The sequence below is a fragment of the Heloderma suspectum genome, chromosome 6, assembly GCF_057233095.1.
Source record: "Heloderma suspectum isolate Gila_16-S chromosome 6, 16-S_ref, whole genome shotgun sequence".
Taxonomy (NCBI): Eukaryota; Metazoa; Chordata; class Lepidosauria; order Squamata; family Helodermatidae; genus Heloderma; species Heloderma suspectum.
The window spans coordinates 7838267-7859759 of NC_139463.1; the positions used below are offsets into that span (position 1 = coordinate 7838267).

At 49.8% G+C, this 21493-nt stretch overlaps 1 protein-coding gene across 1 annotated transcript in view; it reads right to left on the reverse strand.

Moving 5' to 3' along the window:
* Positions 1 to 1024: 1024 nt before the first annotated feature.
* The window catches only part of NECTIN1 (nectin cell adhesion molecule 1), a 157363-nt gene continuing 136894 nt past the window's right edge, over positions 1025 to 21493 (reverse strand). The window contains exons 6-7 of the mRNA XM_084803580.1: positions 20493 to 20644; positions 1025 to 2369 (exon numbers count right to left, since the gene is read on the reverse strand). Of these exons, the coding sequence (XP_084659706.1) occupies positions 1828 to 2369; positions 20493 to 20644 (694 nt within the window). The 3' untranslated portion in view covers positions 1025 to 1827. The remainder of the gene's footprint in view (positions 2370 to 20492; positions 20645 to 21493) is intronic.

Here is a 21493-nt window from a genome sequence, read left to right on the forward strand (position 1 = left end):
GTCATTGACCAAGCACCACTGGGGCGCTTTCCTCTTGTTCTAGCATTCTGCGCGTGACTGTATGTTCATGGGTGTGAACGCTGGAGCCACGGCTACATTTTTTTTTAAAAAAACAACAACAACTCTACAGTGTAAATATGCCCAAGGAAACAGTTTGGTCAGGACTGTATCCAATTTGCAGAACGGGGCTTGTACAGCCACCGTTCCCTGCACGTTATTGGGGAAGCAACTCCAATGAACTCAGTGGGACTTCCTTGCAAGTAAACATACACAGCAGTGTTCTGTAGAGACAGAAATCCAAAGCTTGCTTAGGGACATCAGCGGGAAGGGATCCTCAAACGGAGGGACACTGGCGAGGCTCGGAGAAGACAGATGAGGTGGGGACCCCAGATTTGGTGCAGAACCAGCCGTTCTCATATTTTTCTTAGGCTCCCCACATATCTAAGGCCCGATTCGCACATGCCTCTACAACTGACTGCATGCCCAAAGGCTGACAGTGGAATGGATGGACTACCTCCAATGAAAAACATCCTGCATTTGAGGCGATGTAAACTTCCCACCTGGGGGGCCCATTCACAGATCGTCTGCGCATCTACCTGTCCGTTGCTGTGATGCTCTGTCCCCTGTAGGCTTCAAAGAATGAACACCGAGCATGTGCAAAGAGAAGGGCATCCTCCCCTTTCCAGCCCTGATCCCCGAGATATAGGCAGTGGCAGGTGGGCAGGAGATAATGGATGTGGCTACTGAAGGTCTACACTGGAAAGGAAATTTGGCCTTACAACGGCGAAGGATGACTACATTTGCCCCTTGCCTATTTATATATATGGGTGCGGAGGAGAGAAGGAAACATGGGAAGCACACAAAAGGATCAGCATATACCAAGAGCGTCATGAGGCATGCTCAGTGCAGTGGGCTCCCCCCACCCCCCACTCCCATTCAAATAATAGTGAAAAAACCCAAACCCCAAAACCACAGGAGAAAAATTGCTACACTTGCCTGCCCCTCCTTGGGTATCATGCACTTTCCTGTTTTACTTTCACGATTGTTCTTTTGATGATGAAGTCATTCATTATGCATTTTGTTTCATTTTAAAAAAAGAAGAAGAAAAGGTGGGCGAATTTTATCTTCCCACCACAGCTGCATTGTGGGAAGCGGCAACCGAAACTCAAAGGAATATACAGTTACAGACACAGATATACAGCCGGGCTGGGAGTGGTGACTCTTTCACCACCTCTCCGCGCTTTTGTGCTTTCTGTTTCTGTGGTCCCCCACCCCTCCAAAGTCCGCTTGTGTGTCTTCGGCCCCCACCCTCTGCACAACGTTAAGACAAATTCCAGTGTTTTTTTGGGGGGGGGCTTGGGTGGGCAAGGGAAGAGAAACCCAAAGGCTGACAAAGAGACACCTTAAGACACAAACAGAAGGTTGCCGGGGGGGCAGGCGGTGGGGGGGTTGGTATACTATACAAGGATGGGCAGTAGTCATTAAAGGAAAGAGTATCAACGCCAAAGCCACTGATCAATACAAACAACACTGTAGGGGACAAAAATCTGTGGGAGAAATAAAAGGGGGTGGGGGTCAAGAGAAATATCCCCCCCCCCAAACAAAAGTATCAATAAGCCAAGCGACCAGTCCACCCACCGTGCCTTTTCTGGGTTGCCTCGGAAGCAGTGGCAGTTCTTTTCTTGTTCAAAGTCTCTGCACGCTACGCCCCCCTCGCAGGCTGGTGTGTGCGTGCGTGCGCGTGTGTGAGAACACGTGGGGCTGTGTTCTCGGAGGCAGCGTGTGGCAGGTGGTGGGGGGGGCAAGAGAGGGATGGGGTGGCGCAAGCTACACATACCACTCTTTTTTGGAAATGAAAGATCCGTCGTTCTGGGAGACCATGTTATCGGCTATGTCCAGCTGCTCGGGGTCATACTGGAAACCAAGTGTCCTTTCGTCGTAGGCCTCGGAGTGGGCCTCGCCCTCATCCACCGTGAAGTAAGGCCGCTTGGAGTCGTCTTCGTACTTGTTGGGGCCTCCGCCCAGCTTGCGGTCTCCTCCGGCCCCGTCTTCATCTTCATCCTCGTAGCTGTGGCCTCCCAGCGGGCCGGCCTTCTTCTCGTCGTCCGAGTCGTCGGGGTACTGGAGGTTCTGGGCCATGGGCGGGTGGTGCTGGGGGATGCCGGCCTTGCTGTACCCGTTGCCGTAGACGTGCTTCTTGGTGCTGTAGTCACCTTTGAAGGTGTGGCGCCGGTGGCGGAGGACCACCAGGACCACTATGGCCACCACTACGACCAACGAGACTCCGCCCACCACGCCCCCAATCACGGCGGTGGGGATGGTTGACTGCGCCACGGATGTGCCCGGTGGAGACGGGGTGTAGGGGAATTCTGGGTAGGAAAAGACAGATGGAAGGGGGAACAAGCGTCAGTCTGTGAGGAACCACGGCATCATGCTTTTAAGAATTAAAATAAAACAAAATAAAAAACTGAAGGGAGATGAGGAGAAGGAAAAAGGGAGGGAAAAGTCGGGGGAGGGGAGGTGTCTACCTATGGAAGCCCCAGAGCAGGCTTGGCGCTCAGCTCTGTGGGTCAAGGCAAGTTTTGACATCACACACAGTCTGTTGCCAAACTGCCATTAACTCCCAACCAATCTAAGTGTCCCATGTCACACCCAGTGCATCAGAACGAACCTCCGACATGTTTCTGTCGGCACTACAGGTCTGGCTTGCCAAAAGCATGCACACCTTTGAGATATTTCCAGGCACTACTGGGGCCTAGAGCCAAAACAAATTTGCTCCCTAAATTTCCCCTATGCTAATTTTGACACAGGATTTCCTCTGGATGTTCCCTGAGTCACTCAAAATACTTGCCAAATATTGACAGAATATTTGACAGCTGGCGATACTTGATTTCATCCTTTGTTGGTATTCAACTGTACCTTGAGTGCTGACATGGGGCTGGCATTACAGAGCTGAGACTTTACGATTTGCTCTGTGGCAAAATCAAGACAATACTGAGAGATGCCAAAGAGCCTGAGCCCTGAAACGTTGAGGCTGAACAGCACATTGTGAGATGCAAATTCACATTTGAAATTTGAAATTTTGTAGTCAGTCACCGAATGGCAAAATAGGAAGTTCTGGAGAATTTGCAAATTTGGTTTGTGGAATTCTAATCTGTGCATATTTGTTTCAGCTGTGTTGGCATCCCACATGTCAATCAGCCCTGCCTAGCCTCTATGACAACATAAGAAGACCCGTGCTGGATCAGACCAAAGGACTATGAGGTCCAGCATTCTAATCATACAGTGGCCAACTGACTGCCCCAGGAGGGAACTCACAAGCAAGACATGAGTGCAACAGCTCCCTCCCACCCATGTTCACCAGCAACTGGTGTACATAGGCATACTGCCTCTGATACTAAAGGCAGCACATAGCCATCAGGACTAGTAGCCTTTGATAGCCTTCTCCTCCAGGAATTTGTCCAATCCCCTTTTAAAGCCATCCAAAGTTGGTGGCCGTCACTACATTTTGTAGAAGTGAGTTCTATAGTTCAGCTATGCATGGTGTTCTGAATCTCCCACCATTCAGCTTCATGGGATGACCCCTGGTTCCAGTGTGATGAGAGAGGGAAACGTCTCCTTCAACACTTTCTTCACATCATGTGTAATTTTGTACCCCTCTATCATGTCTCCCCTTACTCGCCTATTGCTCTCATGTCCTCCTGCTTGTGGGCTTCCCATGTGCAGCCGGTTGGCCACTGCATGAACAAAATGCTGGAGCAGAGAGGCCTTTGCTCTGATCCGGCAGGGCTCTTGGCTGGTAGAAGTCTACAAGGCACAGAGTTGAGCTTCCCAGGAATATATAAAACACATCTGGGACAGTAAAACAGAGGACACCTCCCCCCCCCCACACACACTCTTTCCCCAGCCATGCAAATTGCACTATGCTTGACAGGGCCACTCCACACAGATGTCCGAGTCATGCCGTTCTTCTCCTCTGAAAAGGCAATGGTGGGAAGAGATTGTGTGAATCAGGCATATCTGTGGAAGATGTAATGTTACCTGCATGGTGGAGGGGAAGCAGGCTGGGCTGTCTTTCCATTAGGTCTTGCCCAGACCGTCCCGGGAATGTCTGAGAAGTTTTTGAAAGGGTTCTGACTGGTCGCAATTTAATGAATTAAATCAGCACTAAGGGAATGAAGCACCGACGTTCCATTGGGGGGCTTTCAGCATTTAGCAGGGGCGTGTGTATGCATGAAAACCAAACATTCTGCACAGAGTTCATCCCACATCTGGACTCAAAAAAGCTACAACCCCTATAAACTTTCTCCAAATTGAGGAGGTTTGCATACACTTTCTCATTTTGCAACAAATGGGACTCAAAGGTATCCTGCTTCTGTACGTGGAGGTTTCAGCCATTTGTTGCTATTGCGGGCTAAGAATCACTGAGCCCTCCACCTGCCCATCCCCATGGATTTTGGATTTCTCTAACCCCACTTTAAAGCCACCAAAGTAATTGGATATCAACACATCAGGCTGGCAGAGAATTTTGTGTGTCAGTTATGCACTATAGACAAAGTACTTTATTTGGGTCTGTCCTCAATCTACTGTCCATCCATTTCCCTGGGTTGGACACCGAATTCTATTATTGTGAGAGGGCAAGAACATTTTCTTTCAAGCTGCTCTCTCTCTTGGCATTCAGGGTTTTACAAGCGTCCAGGGCATCCCCCTCTTGCTTGCATCATGTTGAAGCATCAAATCCCACCCAGCCCTCTTTCTCTTCAAACAGGCCAGAGAGAATATTGGTTTATCTTCCACAAAATGGAAAAATTATCCCCCTCCCTCAAAGGGAGGGGGAGGAGGACTGCCAAGGTCAACACATGCAGGGACTCAGGACTCATCAGGCTGAAGACAGAACCATCCCTGTAAATTGCACCAAGCAAAAAGTGGAAGAGGCAGAAAAAGAAAGACCGAGGAGGAAACACAAACGGAAGGAAAGCATCCACTCTTCTCTGGTGCATTCAGGACACATCCCAGAGAATCTACTCTTGCCAATGCCCCCCTCTCTGCCCTGAGACTCACATACATCAGTCAACTGAAAGCAAACAAGCCAACAACCAAACAAACCATCAGAATCTCCTCCTTCAAATGTCAAGCTGTATCCATTCCACTCAAACACCCGCAGCTGGGGATGTACTCTCTTTTTGCTCTTGGTGGAAGTTAAGACATCAATAAAATGATTATGACGATGACAACAACAACAACAACAACAACAACAACAACAATCATCTGACGATCAATTCTGCCTGGCAGTTAGCTACATGGTCTGACCTGGACACCCTGTCTCCCAAATCTCACATGTATGGGATTGTGGTTGTTTGGGGGAGAGGAAAGGATGCTCTGCAATATGCCTAGAGGCACCCTCTCCTCTACTGCATCACATGTTCTGGGGCTTAGTCCTGGCACTGAGGACAGGACTGAAGCTGGGCTCCCAAGAGGCCTAGACAGGAAAGGCGTTTCTGTGCCCTTGGCAACTGCCTGCGTTCTCTCATTGACCAGGCAGATGCTCACAAGGGGAGGAAAATTGACCGTGTGGGGGGTGGGAGGGTCCAAGGGTGGTGCGTGGGAAGCGTCTCCCTGAGCAAAGGGGCTCACATCACACCAAGGCAGGACGGTACAACCAGAGACCCACCAGGATGAACAAAAGAGCTGCAGACAGTGTCGCATCAAGAATACTCCTGCTTTTGCCACCTTGCCCAGGACAGCAGAAAGAGGGGAAGTTGTCTAGCCCTTTGGTCAGGCACAATCCAGGGCTCAGGGGCTGCATTTCACTTGGAGGTGGTGAAAGAGGATCCAATTGTGCAGGGCTCTGCTTGAGGAAGGGGCTGTTACCAATATCTCTCTCTCTCCCTCTCTCTCTCTCTGTTTGTGTGTGTGTTCCAGCTCAGTAACTCCAAGGGAGAGAGGATCTCTGGGCCCAGACTCTTCCCACCTTCTGCTGTTGCCGCATGTCCCATTATTAGCAATTCAATAGCAAAATAGCAAGATGCTGTTTGTTTTCACACAATCCCCTGACACTTGCATGGCCCTGTGACACCCGGTTGCCATGACACTTCCGCAGATCTCTCTTTCCCCAGTTGCAAGGTGGATGCGACCTGGGTAGGGGAGAGGTAGAGTTTTGGATATTTGCATCCAGTTTCTCTCGGTCTCTCTCTCTAGTTCTCCAACTGATCCTTTGGCCTTACATTTCTCACTTCTTTTACTGGCCCTGCTCCCTCCTGGGCCGATAAACAGCAGCCCAGCACCCATAATTATAGCAGGTGAAGCTGTTCCCACTATGGCAAAAGCCTTCGCCTGCCAAATTTCTGCAAAGTCATGCAGGCTGCCGTTAAGTGCACAGCAGCAGTGGCTGGCCAGAAAATTGGCAACCTCACTTAGTTCACTGTTCACTGACTCAGGAGTCGGACTCCAGGAAAATCGGCTCCAAAAGGGGGTATCAATCAGCTCCCAGTTAGAATGGCGGAGGGATTGGCGGGGGGCGGGGGAGGAAGAAGACATGGAGGGGGACTTTCACAGGAAATAAACAGAACAGCTGATGGAAGGGAGGGACAATAAAAACAGAACATTCTCAACACCACCACTTGGTGGTGGTAGAGACCACCTCAGCACTCCTGTGTCTTGTAGGGTTGGCGGAGAATTTCTCCCCGAAACTTCGGGGGGCCGAGCACCAACGTGTTCGGCCCCCCGAACAAGTTTCAGGGAGAAATTCTCCGCCCCCCCGGGACGGGACTTACCTTTGGCGAATGTCCCTCCCGGCGGCGGGTCCGGCCGGCGGTTCGTCGGGTCTTCGTCCGGGGCGGGAGCGGCAGCCGGTCTTTTGACCAGCTGCCGCTGCCGCCATTCCAAACAAAGAAAAAAAAACACGCCCCCGTGATAGGCTACGTGACGATTAACGTAGCCTATCACGGCTAGATTTGCAAAGTCAGCCGTGATAGGCTACGTAAATCATCACGTAGCCTATCACGGGGGCGTTTTTTTTTTTTTAACTTTTTAGTTCGCGGCCGGGCGAGGCGAGGCGCCTCCTCCCCGGCCTGAATTTCGGCCGGGCGAGGCGGGAAGCCTCCCCCCCGGCCTGAATTTCGGCCGGGCGAGGCGGGAAGCCTCCCCCCCCATCCTGAACTTCGCGGGGGGAGCAGCGAAGCGCCTCCCCCCCACCGCGAAAAGCTTCGAGGACAGGTAAGTGACTTTTGTCCATCCCTAGTGTCTTGATGGGCAGGGGACTTTAAAGCCATGTTCTGTTTCCTTGCAGCCTGTTGGCTATTGGGCAGTATAGAAATGTCAAGTCAGTCAATCAATCTGTCACGAACACAGCCTGCCTTCCCTTGTTATCAAAGAGACACATTACAACCCAAGGTTTTTTCTTCGGGAAAGGATCCCCTAAGAACAGCATCCCAAACTCATGGGATTCCCTTTGAAGATCGTAAGCTCAAGCTGCAAACAAGCCTTTCCCTCCCCCCTTGAAGGATGGCCTGCATCGACCAAAGGGTTGGACTAGATAGCCTCTAAGGCTCCCCCAACTCTAGGATGTGTGATGGCTTAAGAATGCTCTTTCCTGCAAATCCTTCCTCTTGTGCCCCCCCAGTCAGTTGCTTTTTCTTTTTGCTGGGCTCCTGTTCTTCTCTCTGGCCTTTTCTGAGCCATCCCCACTGAGTGAGAGACACAGAGTAAAAGATCCCCCCCCCCCGCATCTTGGTGTCATCTTTCCACCCAGCACCGCTGTCCCGAGGTTCACCTCTGCTGTTCATGAATTACTCATCGACTCCCCCAGGCTCCCTCTCTTCCCCAGTCCCCTGCTGCCGCCTGTGTGGGTCATTTCACACACTGCACAAGAACGATGCACTTTCTGACTTTGGTCATGAAGGTGCTCGGGGCAATGGATGCCCAATCCTGGAAGCTGACGACTTGGGAAGAACTTCCACTGTGGGACACTCAAGCAAACAGACCGAGGCAGTGGAGGCCCATGGACTGTAGTCTTGGCTCTGGTTTTATGCCCATGGAGAAAAGGAGGAAATAATTTTATTTATTTATTTATTTATTTATTACATTTATATCCCGCTATTTTTCCTCTTTAAGAAACCCAAGGCGGCATACATAATCCTCCTCCTCTCCATTTTATCCTCACAACAACCCTGTGAGGTAGGTTGGGCTGAGAGTCTGTGACTGGCCCAAAGTCACCCAGTGAGCTTCCATGGCCGAGTGGGGACTAGAACCCGGATCTCCCGGCTCCCAGTCCAACACTCTCGCCACTACACCACACTGGCTCTGCTTATTGTAGATGCTTTGTGTATGCTTTAATTATGGTTTGGTCGACTGCAGCTTCCCCCAATCTGGTGCCCTCCAGACGTGCTGCAACTACAACTCCCAGAATCCCCCAGCCAGCCATGCTGCCTGGTGGATGCTGGCTGTTGTAGCACAACACGTCTAGAGGGCACAAGATTGGGGGAAGGCTGGTCTAGTGAGATAACGTTAACCACAGGACTGCTTGGGGGAACCAATCCAAGCTTTGGAAATCTCTGAGTCCCAGGAGGTGGCAAAGCAAAGTGGGCACCATTGATATCGGGTGCTGTTAAGGGGGGGGGGCAGACAGACACAGTGAGAACACTGGCCCACTCCCCTGGGATCTTGGATCTTTTAGCTTTGTGCGGGGTTGCAGCGGGGTTTGCTCGGGCAAGCCAGAATACGCACGCACACACACACACACACACACACACACACACACAAATGACTAAAGCTCCCTTATTCTGACTCTGACCATTGGGCCGTTCAGCCCAGTGCTGTCTACTCTGTCTCCGGGCCTGAGGGCTGACATCTTTCCTTGTCTGGCTAGCTCAGGTCCTCTTAAGTGGAGATTAACCCTGGGAGCTTCTGTGTGCAGTAGAGGTGTTACACCACTGAGCTACAAGCCCGAACTACAAGCCCTAGCCCATTCATTTCATGCTGCCTTCGGTCGAGTCAGACCATCGTTCTGTCTAGCCCGGTGCCATAAACTCTCCCTGAGGAGCCAGAGGTCTTTCCATTCCTCCCACCCAAGATCATGTTAAGCTGAGATGCTGGGAACTGAATTTGGAGCCTTCAGAAGAACATAAGAAAAGCCATGCTGGATCAGGTCAAGGTCCACCTCACCCAGCATTCTGGTGGAATTCCAATCAGTGCATATTTGTTTCAGCTCTCTTGGCGTCACACATGTGAATCAGCCCTGCCTGCCTTCTGTAACATAAGAACACAAGGAGAGCCCTGCTGGATCCAGCCAAGTGTCCATCTTGTCCAGCATTCTGTTCACACAGTGGCCAACCAGCTGCCCACGGGAAACCCACAAGCAGGGCATGAGTGCAACAGCACCCTCCCACCCATGTTCCCCAGCAATGGGTGTACAGAGGCATACTGGCCTCTGATACCGGAGGTAGCATATATCCATCAGGACTAGGAGCCATGGATAGCCTTCTCCTCCATTAATTTCTCTAATCCCCCTTTAAAGCCATCCAAAGTGGTGGCCATCACTACGTCTTGTGGAAGTGAATTCCACAGGTTAACTCTGTGCTGTGTGGAGAAGTCCTTCCTTCCATCTGTCCTGAATCTCCCACCCATCAGTTTCATGGCATGACCCCTTTGGGTTCTAGTATTATGAGAGCGGGAGAACAATGTCTCCCTATTGATTTTCTCCACACCTTGCACAACTGTGTACTCTCCTATCAAGTCCCACCTCACTCACAAAGGACGTCCTCTCGGCTACAGCCTCTCCCCCAAATATAATTCTGCCTTATACCAAAGTCAGTCTATTGAGCCCAGTACTGTCCTGCTCTGACTGGCAGCAGCACTCAGAGAGGGGTCTTCTCCTCCAGCCCCAGCAGGGATCGAGCCAGGGGCCTTTGGTATGCCGAGCTTGTGCTCAGCCACTGACCAACGGGCCCACCCCATGGGCCAATTCCCTTCCGGGCGAGCGTGAACGTGAGAGCCGGGGGGTGCTGCTGGGTCTCCCCAGCCCTGGCACCGCCAGTATCTTGGGCTGCCCCCTGCCAATGACTGCAGCTGTCCCAGCATCGCAGGGCATCCCGACGCCTCCAGAGTAGCCACAGACCCGTGTCAAGGACCGTGTGCGCACACGCTGCCCATGAGAAACCCATTCGGAAGAAAACTATCTGGGGAGGATTATAATGCCGCTGTGACATGGAAAGAGAAGAAAGAGCAGGGGGGAAGAGGTAAAGAGACCCCGTCACGCTCCCCCCCAGCATATAAACCTCTTCTCCATCCCCGATGAAAACAGAGCGTGCAGGCTTTGAAACCAGCCACCTTGGTCCCCCCCCCCCCCGCAGCCTGCCCTGCTCGGCTCCAACAGCTGTTGCATTCAGGCAACGCTTCCTGTCCCGGTGCCAACGGCGTGGTCTCCTGGGGCAGCAGCTGGAAGCAGAGAGAATAGAGGGATCACTCTGGGTTTCACACTGGATTGGAGCCAAGCTGGCAGCGTGACTTTGATCCCGCCAAAGGGACAGACAATGCGGGGCTTCTTTCTGAAGGAGCCTGAGCAGGGGCCGGCCTGGGAGTTGGGGGTCTCCCCTCCTGGGCAAGAAGGATTCTAGGATCCATCCATTCCCGGGGAGGCTGGTGCTGGGCGGGTCCCACCTGCTGCTGACAGGCAGCTGGAGGCGACATGCCAATGAAGACTGCTGAGTCCCTCCCACTCCCTCTTTCTTCCCAAGCAGCTGGAAATGAGCATGCCTCAGCATCAATTGTGTTTATTAATTCCGCACATCTTGTGTTTATTATCTGCAGAGGCACACCATGCCACCACCTCCGGCACACCACAGAGGTTTGGGGAAACGGTCCAACCGTCAAGTCTCTAGATCTCAGTGTTGTCTATCCTGCCACAGAATTCTGAGCATTCTGATGCCGCTTTCAGGTTAGAACTTCAGACACAATCCATCCTTGCACGTGAAGGTACCTCTATAATGTAGGACATGGCCGCACAAGTAGCTTTCTTGTAAATCACATTCATACTCATGGCTTCCAAATGTGTGCTGGCTTACTCCCCAAAAAAGAACATGTGCAGCCCAACCACCTTATGCATGTTTATTCAGCACTAAGTCTCACGTGATTTACTCTCAACCAGGCATGCATGAGACTGAAGGCTTGGGGTGACAAATACAAGCGTCTGCATAGGTAAGTGTTAAACCCCATGAAAACTAATAATGGGAGAGAAACAGCGCTCAGCTAGCTAATAATGGGCCATTCTTTTTCCTTTGCATATAAAGAGACTTCTAGTCCTCATTGTTTTAAGCAAACACTTTAAGAAGTATTTGCTAAGGGGTAAAAATCACAGGAGGGAGAGGGCTGGGTGTGGATATTAGCTGCTCAGCGGGATGCAACATTGATGCATAGGACCAACCAATTGTCCCCTATACCTCTTAATCCTGAAATTGCACAGTGCATAACTTCTGTCAAAGAGAGGTACCAGGCCTCGGCCATGCCGAGAATGTCTAACGTGCATTTAAAGTTCACCAGATTCCAGCAGTGAAACAAAGGCACTTTGCACATGCTCAGGCAAACACATTATTATGTAAAAGAGATTCTCTTGTTTGTGTTTAACAGCAAAATTACACTTGGTGCTACATTATGAAGCTCAAATAATGCCTTCTAAATAACATTCTTAAAGTCCCCTTAAAAAAAATAAAGCTGGGCTTTCAAATGATAAAAGATGGCCTCCCCCTCTCACCGCCCCCCCTTTCCACTGTATTATGTGTGAATGCAGAAGTTCCTTTTCGGCCATCAGCAGGTCAACTGGCTACACAATTTAATTTGCACCACAGCTTCCAACAGCAAGTTGAAAAGCTCGGAGTGGATTTTTGAGGAAACCAGGCCAGGCCTGCCTCCCCCTGCCCTCACTGATGCCCACCAAGATATGATTCCAGACTACACATGGACCGAGGCAAGCTTCAGTAAAAGCCTGGCCTGGATTTGTGGCTGATGGGAACCCCGCCCGTCCATGCCCTATCAATGCTCCAGTGTACAGACAGCAGGAAGCTGCGTTTCCCACCAGACGGCATGAATTTGTGCCAGAGCGGAGGGAGGGAGAGAGGCTTGTGCATGATGTGCCTGCCTGAAACCACTGGAAACGCACACAGAGGTTCGGCAGCTGCTGCCGGCATTTCAGGCCACGACGGGTTTTGGGACAGATGCCAGACGGGTCTTAGGATTTAATCTTTCTGCTGGGTCACCTATGGCTTGTCAATCAAGAACTTCCTGGTGGGGAGGGAAGGGGAAGGCAACCCTGCCTCCAGCCCAGCAGGCTCACAGTCATGCAGAAAACTAAAAAAAATGACACCCATTTCAAAGCAGCCAAACTTTGCTCCTGAATTGTGTGTGTGTGTGTGTGCGTGTGTGTGTGTGAGAGAGAGAGAGAGAGAGAGAGAGAGAGCGCATGCACGCATGCACAAGATGGGGAACGTTTACCCCCCTTCCTCTGTGTGATTTGTTTATTCAGTTGTTTTGTTTAAATGTGTTGCTTTCCCTCAAACTGATGACCAGGGGACAGATAACAATAGGTTTTAAAACTAGAGCAGTGCACAAATGGCCTCTTGGAATTCTCCACCTTACTTGTGGGCAGAGAAACTTGGGAGACAATTCCACGGACTTTCTTCAGGGGGAAGAGAAATTCTCAACTGTTTCTCCCAGGTAGGGCTCCCCATTGGCAGGGCTTATAGCCCAGCTGCTTTCTTCTTTCCTAAGAGGTCTGGGGGTCTTTGTGCTGCAGCAGCATCGACTGTCTTGGCAGGCAGGCCGGCCCCCAGTTTGCATCCACCGCCATGCAGGTGGGGGCAGTGTTGTGTCCAGCTCCAGGGATGAAGTGGAGCTCATGCTCTGCCAAAATCTGCCCTCCAATTTCCTGAAAGTTTTCTTCCCCCATGAAAGAGGCTTCCATAGTTCTGCCTCATACATTATGTTTTATAATTTATTTTTGTGGTGTTTTTGAGCTTACCTAATCACAGCCAGCCTCCCAGGCTGCTTGCATGTCCTGATCTGAAAAAGCCCTCTGGGAGGAATGACCTCATGGTGCCTTAAACTGGGATTTCACTGAAGTGTAGAAAGCTGAGGAGGCTACAGGCGGCCAGAGAGATGATTGTGCAATGGAAAACAGGACACTTGCGCTCACTCCCCGGCCACCTCCTAAGTAAGGGAATCCCAAGAAACCCCAACCCAAGCCATGAGAATCTGCTTGAAATTTCTTCACCACTGAATTTTTTTTCAGAAGTAATTTCACAGAATCATCGAATCATAGAACAGTAGGGTTGGAAGGGGCCTATAAGCCCATCGAGTCCAGCCCCCTGCTCAGCGCGTCTCTCCTATCAAACGGAATGAGAATGGTTGAGAAAACGGTAGGAGAAATTTTCAGCACAGCACTATTTAAACTGGCATCTGCTGCCAAGGGCTCATGTACTTGCCCTGCCTGCACCTCCATTCAAGTTCTGCCCCTGGCTCAAGAAGCCATCACCACCATCAGCCCCAGTGGAAGGTGCTATCTCCTTTTGTTTTGTTTTGCTTCATTTGTCACCAACACGCATTGTCTGCACATCCCGATTAAGGCTTTCAGCTGACTGGAGAGGCGTGGGTTGATTCATTCTCTGCTTTTTCACCAAAGACTCCGTTTCTGCTCATCAATTACACTGAGAAGAAACGCCAGCATCCCCGAAACCTCAGCCTTGGCGACAACTGACCAAAGTGTGAAATGACTTCACGGTTTGAGAAGCGAAGGCTCCCATTTGTCATTAGCAGGGAAAGGGCCTCTGTCATCTTTTTGTCTGCCTTTCCTACTAGCCCGATGCACCAGAATCAAAATGGCAAGGAAACGGCATGGCCAAATGGGAGCCCTTTACATTGCAACCCTGGTGATTGAAATGGGCCTCTCCTGATTTATCAGTTCTACTTTTGGTAGTGCTTACAGTGTAATCTGATGCATGCTTACTCAGAGGTAAGCCCCACTGAGTTCAGTGGGGCTTACTCTCTCAGTCCAAAGGATTGCAACCTCAATCTACCAATTTTATTTTTATGTATTTATTATTATATCGATATCCTACATTTTTTTCCTCCAGGGAACCCAAGGTGGCTTACAAGGTCCTCCTCCTCTCCATTTTGTCCTCACAACAACCCTGTGAGGTAGGTTAGGCTGAGAGTCAATGACTGGCCTTTCAAAGTCTATTAATGTAAAGCTTGCAGCCCTAGATTATACACAGAATAAACACTGGCATGCATGCAGTAATGGTGATGAGTGTGAAGGAACAGTTAAGGGTGACCGTCTAAGTGCAGCTGACATAGCTCTGCCTGTGCTTTGATTTCCGAACACCGGCTGACTCTGCACCTGTGCGGCCATGCATGAAGCTGTCCTCCATCTGCATGTCCTCGTGTGCCTGCGCATGCTTGACGGAGTGTGCTCCCTTACAGGGCAACACGCGTAACCTTGGGAGGGCCCCTGGAAACACGTGTGGGCACGGCTCAGCCTCTCCACGGAGTCTCCTTATTAAGTCCCCCACAAGCCAGCTGTTGTAAAGTTCTCGCCGTGTGGATTCACCACAGCTGACAAATGTCCTGCGATGCCAGCAAAGCTGTTACGTGAATAGATTGCAGGAATAAAATATTAAACTTCCACTTATCCATCTTTTTAATGTGCTGTAACTCTAATGGCAGCTTTCAGCTTTTGCTTGGAGCAAACCATCACAGTGGAGAGACCAAGTCAGCCATGCATGTTCCCTTGCAGGGCAGGTGATAAGCTGTGGGGTGGAAGAGCATTATGGAAAATGGTCTGTGTGTTCGTGCACAAGTGTGCGTACAAATGCAAGTGGAATGAACACGTTCTCTCAGATCTGGGCCATTCTGTGATTGCATTTGAATGATCATTTGTTGGTCATTTTATGGTAGGATGATAAGCATCATTGCTGTATGTGGGATGCCCAGGAGAGAGGTCACGAGCGTTCAGCTCCCAGGGTGAAAGCTACATATCTGCTGGTGCTGACAAGCGTCTCAAACAAGCAGTTTCAGAATATCATGGCTGGATCTGAGTGAATAAACAGCGCCGAGACTGGATGCACAAGCTGTTGAACCGTTCAGTCAATTGCTCATGCGATGCACCACGAGGGTTCACATCTTTAGAGAGCTGTCTGTGTTTCTGGTGCACAATGAAGCCAGCTGCTCCTGCTTACAATACTAATATTAAAAATAATAATAATATCTGGGCCACCATCACAAGTGGTCAAGTGAGCGACTGCAAGAGACTGGGCTTTCTCGCTGGAGGCACAGAGATTTTGGAATGTCTCCCACACAGAAATTCTCTTAGTTCCCTATTTGTAGCTTTTCAGACAGAAGTTGAATACATTTTTAATTCAATATAAAATTCTGTTGCTGCTTCTAATGGTTTCAATTGTTGCTTGTTATTCTCACTTGTGTTTTTTTAATATTGCATGTTTATTCTTCAATGTATAATTGTTTTTTTTAAAAAAAGCTGCTCTGGTACTCACTGGCAGAAGAGCAGGATAACAGGAGCAGAGGAAGCTGCCTTATACTGAGTCAGACCATGGGTCCATCTAGCCCAGTTCTGTCGACACTGACCGGCCACGGCCTCTCTCTAGGGTTTCAAGCAGGAATATTTCCAGCCCTACCTGCAGATGCTGGGGATTGAATCTGGCACTTTCTGCATGTGAAGCATATGCTTTACCACTGAGCTACAGCAATAACGACAACGACGACAACGACAACAACAACACTGTGATGCACAATGATTTAAATCTTCATTGCAAAAACCACACCTCTGCTTTGGTGGATAAGTGCCTTGAACATATACTAGCAATGTATGGAAAGGCTGAAATAGCTATGAAAATAAAAATGTAGGCAGGTATTGCTCATTTCTAATGTACATATTTTTTTTCTTCTGTCCCATTCTTCCCCCTGATCAAATAGGTTGTACAGGTTTTGGAGAGCTTCAAAACTTGCATCACCTGTTTGGCCAGAGCAGGACAAAACCAAAACAATGACTGTGCAATCCACAAGCACTGCTGGCTTTATAATGTACTAGCATTAAACAGCGGTGGGGAACGTTTTTTTTCTGTCAAGAGCTGCATTCCCTTGCAGGTAATCCATTGGGGGCTGCATGTTGGCAGTGGGTGGGACTGAAGCCAGCAGTAGGCGCAGCCAGAGACCAAAGTGAGTGGTCTTTCTCTTTCTGACACCCTCTTTTTGTTCTCTCCCTCTTCCTTCCCACCCATCAGGCTGCCAAGTCTGAACCACTTGCATGCAGAGGGCTTTTGAAATTAGCCCGAATGCCCTATGACTGCAGGTTGCCCACGCCTGCTTATGGCATCATCTTGCAAGTGTCTGAAAAACAATTATGTGTATGCCGCCTCTGTCTCCCAGGGCTGGCTGTTGGCTTGGCTGTCCAAGCTCCAATTGCTGCAAGCTATTCTTGGGGGAGATTCTGTGCTCTCCCAATAGCACCTAAATTGCCACCAAGCCCCAAACAAATCTACCTGTAATAGCTTGGCGAGGCGGGCTGAGCCTGCTCCATTGCTAGCCTAATCGTCCCTTGGGGAGTGCTGGATAAACATATTCTGAGGCCATGAATGATTAACAAGGATTTTACTTTGCGTATCCCAGCCTAAGGAGGCAGCTGCTAATCCCTTGAACTTGGCAACTCCTGGCAAATGCTCCTGACTGGCACCCCACCCCCTCTGCTACCTGGGCTTCCCCCACCCCATACTCTCTCGCTTCTTTTGGCTTAATTTCTCATCGACAATTATTTTGATTAGAACCGTCAACCGATCAAAATCACCTTCAGTTGATTCATCTGCCTTTTCAACTGATGCATCCATTAAATAATGGCTTAAATTGTAAAGCAAATTTGCATATCACCCAAACCTCAATATCGGTGCCTTGCCAAAACAGACATCAGGAGGAGGCCTGAATGAGGCTATCCTTACCATTTCGTTTTTCATACTCTGTATGGCAAGGGAAAGGCCAGAACTAAAATAGCCTTTGAAAACAAAAATAAAGACGTCTCTTCAACTCAGAACCCATTGATTAAAAAGTCACCATCGCCAATTAGTCTACCAATTAAATCAATTAACTACAGGGATGCACTGCTGAAAATGGCTAAGCAGCTCACCTGAGAAACAACAGCCCACTGATAGACCAGCCCATAACTTTATGCAGCCCTCTTTAAAATCCATTTGCAGCCTCCTCTGCCAGCAGAGCAGCAAGAGGAGGAGATGAAGTGGAAGATTCTTGAGGTGGTAGAATGGACTGTACCACTTCACACTGCAGGTGTAATGTCACATTTATGCATAGTTCTGTACATTAAAAACAAACAAAAACACCTTGCAAGTAGAAAGCTAGCACTACAGGAAGGAGGGCAGGCTAGAACCCTTCTCCATGACTTTCTAGTTTCTAGCATTAAACACCTCAGGATGCCGCCACCTTATTTCCCCACCATACTGTCTGAAGACACTGGGAGGTGTAGTCCAGGACATCTGGAGGGCACCAGATTGGGGAAGGAGATTCTACTACACGGCCATCACAGGAACACAGGCAGGAAGACAGGGCTACCATCAGCAGTGCTCAGAAGCCACTTTCGTCAGGCTCCTCTCTTCTCCAACTGTCACCTGGCAGCAGCCACTAAAGAACATCAGTCAAGTCTCTGAGGGGAAGCAGCGGCAACAGGATGGCAAAGTTGGTTTATCTGGCCATCCTTCCCCTAGCTGGCCAACTGAGAAGGCCTCCACAGAGAGCCTAGAGCTTCTGGACTTGGCCCGCGCAGCCAGAGCAATGGCCAGCCACCAGGAAAATGCACCAAATCGCTCTGAAATTTCATCAAAAAGATTTGCCTGAGATCAACCCATGACAATACTGGGTACAGCCTCCAGATGACCTGGGAGCCGCCCAGCCCACCTGGCATCTTTGCCCCCCTCCATCTCCTTCCCGCTCATTTGTGCTTCACACCCCCTGAGCCCTAGAGGACCCATCAAGATGGCAGAGAGTTCCATTAAGCATCAGCCCCTGGTGTTTGCCGTAGACTCTTAAGCTGGCAGTGTGTCACCTCTACAGGGAAGGAAGCACTATCTTCTGGCCGCTCCCCTCACCCCCAACACCGCAGAAGCCCCATGGCCCTGGCTCCCGCCTCTAATGCATGTGCCAGTTATCGACGGAGAGCTCCCCACCCCCTGGTGTGTGAGAGACAGGCTCTACTGCTCAGTAATGTACAATGGGACTGGATGCCAAATTTGGGGCTTCTTGTCACATGAGTTCTTTCGGCTTAGTTGTGGGGCTCCCCGGTACTGATTAGAATCAGGCTTTGTCGCAAACAGCCTGATGGCTCTGTGACCAGCCCACTCTGTGGCCTACTGCATACATCAAGGGTGTTGAACCTCTTTTGGCCTGAGGGCTGAAATTCCATTTTGGAGAAGCTCTGTGGGGCTGCATTCCAGTGGTGGGCAGGGCGAAAGGAAAAAGGGGGAAGGGCCAAAACACCAGCATATTTTAGCTTAAAGCTCTTACTGCCAAGAACTAAGCCTTAGGAGAGGCACGTCAGCCTCTTAGAGTGGGGAAAAACTTGCACAAAAGCTACGAAACCACCAAATGATGTGGTCTTGGGTATGTAAAGAACCCCGGAAAGCTGGACTGAGACCTCAGGAGGGCTGGATTTGGCACCTTGACCTGAGGTTCTGCACCCTTGATTTAAAGCTATACTGTCACGACACCCACTTCAGTTTCTCCCTGGCAATCATGGGCATATGGATGGCCAAGGGGTGGACTGATTTTGCGGAGGAGGAAACATAATCCAGCCCTCGGAGATCTCTAGGTTCCTCCCTGAGCTACAATTAGGATTAACGAACGCTGCTTTTTACTGAGCCAGATCATAGGTCCATCTAGCCCAACGCTCTCTCTGGGTGAATCCAGATGGGGCCTTTCTTGTGAAATTGCACTAACCCATTTGCCAAATGAGGGCGGGGGGGAGGTGACATTGTTTTCCCTTTGCAACCCTCCCATGTTTTCCTACTGCTTTTGCTGTCTTTTTTGTTATGAGAGCAAAAATCCCCCCCACACACATCAAGGAGGAAAAGACAGAATGGCTGTACAATGTCTTTTTGCTCAGTGGCACTAGAAGACTTCCGTCTTCAAGTACCCTAAGTGTAGCATTGATCTTCAGCATCTCAGCCAGTTAGCCTTCTGCTTGCTCAGTAACGTCAGGGCAGTTCAGCCAATCACTGCTAAGACTTTCACTACTAGCACAAAAATATCCTCTAGTTCTCTACAGTATTGTTGCTTCTGTTTTAAATGAAAGTTTAGAATTGTGGGCCAAAGGATGAATCTGCATGGGAAGCAGAGCGTAAGCTCGGACTCTGGGTAATCCCTGAATTTCTCTGAGATAGTAAACCAAACCCTCTGCCCTCATCCTCTGAGTCAGTTCTGCCACCCAGGAGAAGGCTCTCTGGGGCTGCATCCTAGGTGTAAGTGACACCTAGGATGGTTGGTTTCCTTACTGTCCCAATCACACTGCTGCTTCTTAATGATGCAGTTACCTCAACTACTGCCACTGGCTTATTACTACTGTGTGATGTCATTTCCTCCCTTCTCACTATCAACAACTCCTGATGTCATTTCCTCTTGCTGTTGTCAACTCAACCTCTCCAGAAGCCTCCCCCCTTACCCCTGGCTAGAATGTCACGTTTCCCTCTCCACATAACGTCCCACAATTTTTGTGATGTCACTCCTGGCCTCCTGATGTCATCACTTCCTTTTCTGGCTTAGAGGAAGTTGTTTGTCTCCATGGGCCTTGTTTCACTGATAGTCTTTAACAACTGTAGGGACAAGCAGTGAAGTAGTGTGTGTGTGTGTGTGTGTGTGTGTGTGTGTGTGTATAACACTTCGCTCAGAAAGAAGAATGAAAAACAAACAAACCCAACAACTCCAAACCAAACCTACCAAGAACCAACAGTGGTATTTCTGACAGGTGACCTCTATTCCTAAGGCATTTGCAAACAACCACTAACTCAGCGGAACACGCTCCTTTTGTCTTCCCTTGTACCACTCCCTTCAGAATCTCTCTCACTCACTCTCACTGCACGCAGGGTGGCTTTAGTGCTTTCATTGCTTACTTTGAACCAGACGTGGAAAGGAAAACAAGGGGAAGCAAGATGAATCAAAGTGTCGGCGAACAAAAGGAGAAAAATGCAAGAGAAGAGATGAAACAAGGAACCCAGCAAAACCAGAGCTCCTTATGGAAAACACTGCCTTTGAGCATGGCAGGAAGCACCAAAGAACCCCGCCCACCAGACTGGTTTTGCCACAAGAGGAAAGAGAAGATCCACGAAGCAAAAGCGAGATGGCAAAGTGTTGTGCGAGACTTAATTAATGTTCCTTCCTGCAACCCACACCCTTCTGCCACAGAGGCTGCCTTTGGGCGGGGGGGCAGTTCCTACCTGTGACATTGACTTCCACCAGGCCTGACCGCGTGCCGATGGTGTTGGTGGCCTCACAGACGTACGTCCCCGCCAGGCTGTAGGTGATGGGCCCCTTGAAGAACAAGGTGCTGTTTTGAACCTCCACGTTGTCAGGAAGCGATCCGTTCATTCTGTCCAGAAAGAAAGGCGGAACGGTTAGAGGCCAAACCCTATGACCAGTGAATTCTGGCTACTTTGAGCTTCCATCAGCTCCTTCTGTCTCTCATACCATTCCACAGAGCAGAATCAAGCCCAGCCAGTACAGAACCCAATTTGTCAAAGCCTTCATCTCCTAACATCTTCTAAATCCAATATATTCTCTGCATATCAGCATACAAAGCTGTCTTAGAATAAGATCGCAGAAAACGTGATGGCAACAGATCCCTGTGGCATAGCAGTCTGAATGCTGGACTGAGATTGGGTAGACCTGGTTTCAAATGGAACCAATTATCGAGGGAGATGGTGGGCTCTCCCACACTGGAGGTATTCAAGACGAGGCTGGACAGCCATCTGTCGGGGATGCTCTGACTTGGAGTCCTGCATTGAACAGGGGGTTGGACTCGGTGGTCTTGTAGGCCCCTTCCAGCCCTACTGTTCTACAATTCTATGAAATCTGTACTCAACCACAAACCTTACAGAGTAACCCTGGGCCAATCGCTCCCTCTCTCAATCTAACCTACCTCACAGGGCTGTTGTGAGGATCAAATGGGGAGGTGGGAGAACCATACATATCACCCTGATATCTTTGGAGGAAGGGTGGGATACAGAGGAAACATTCATTTAAAACCGGATCTGCCCCCCACACCTCAATCATATAGAAATGGAGGGAGGGATCCGATTTCAGAAGCAAAAGGTGTAGATGGGTTAGGATCGGAGAACTGCCCCACACCCCGGCCCACAGCTTGCTTCCCTCCAGTCTGTCTTCTGAGATGTCATTTTCCCTGGCAGAAGCAGAGAAAATCACTTTGAGGGACAAACTG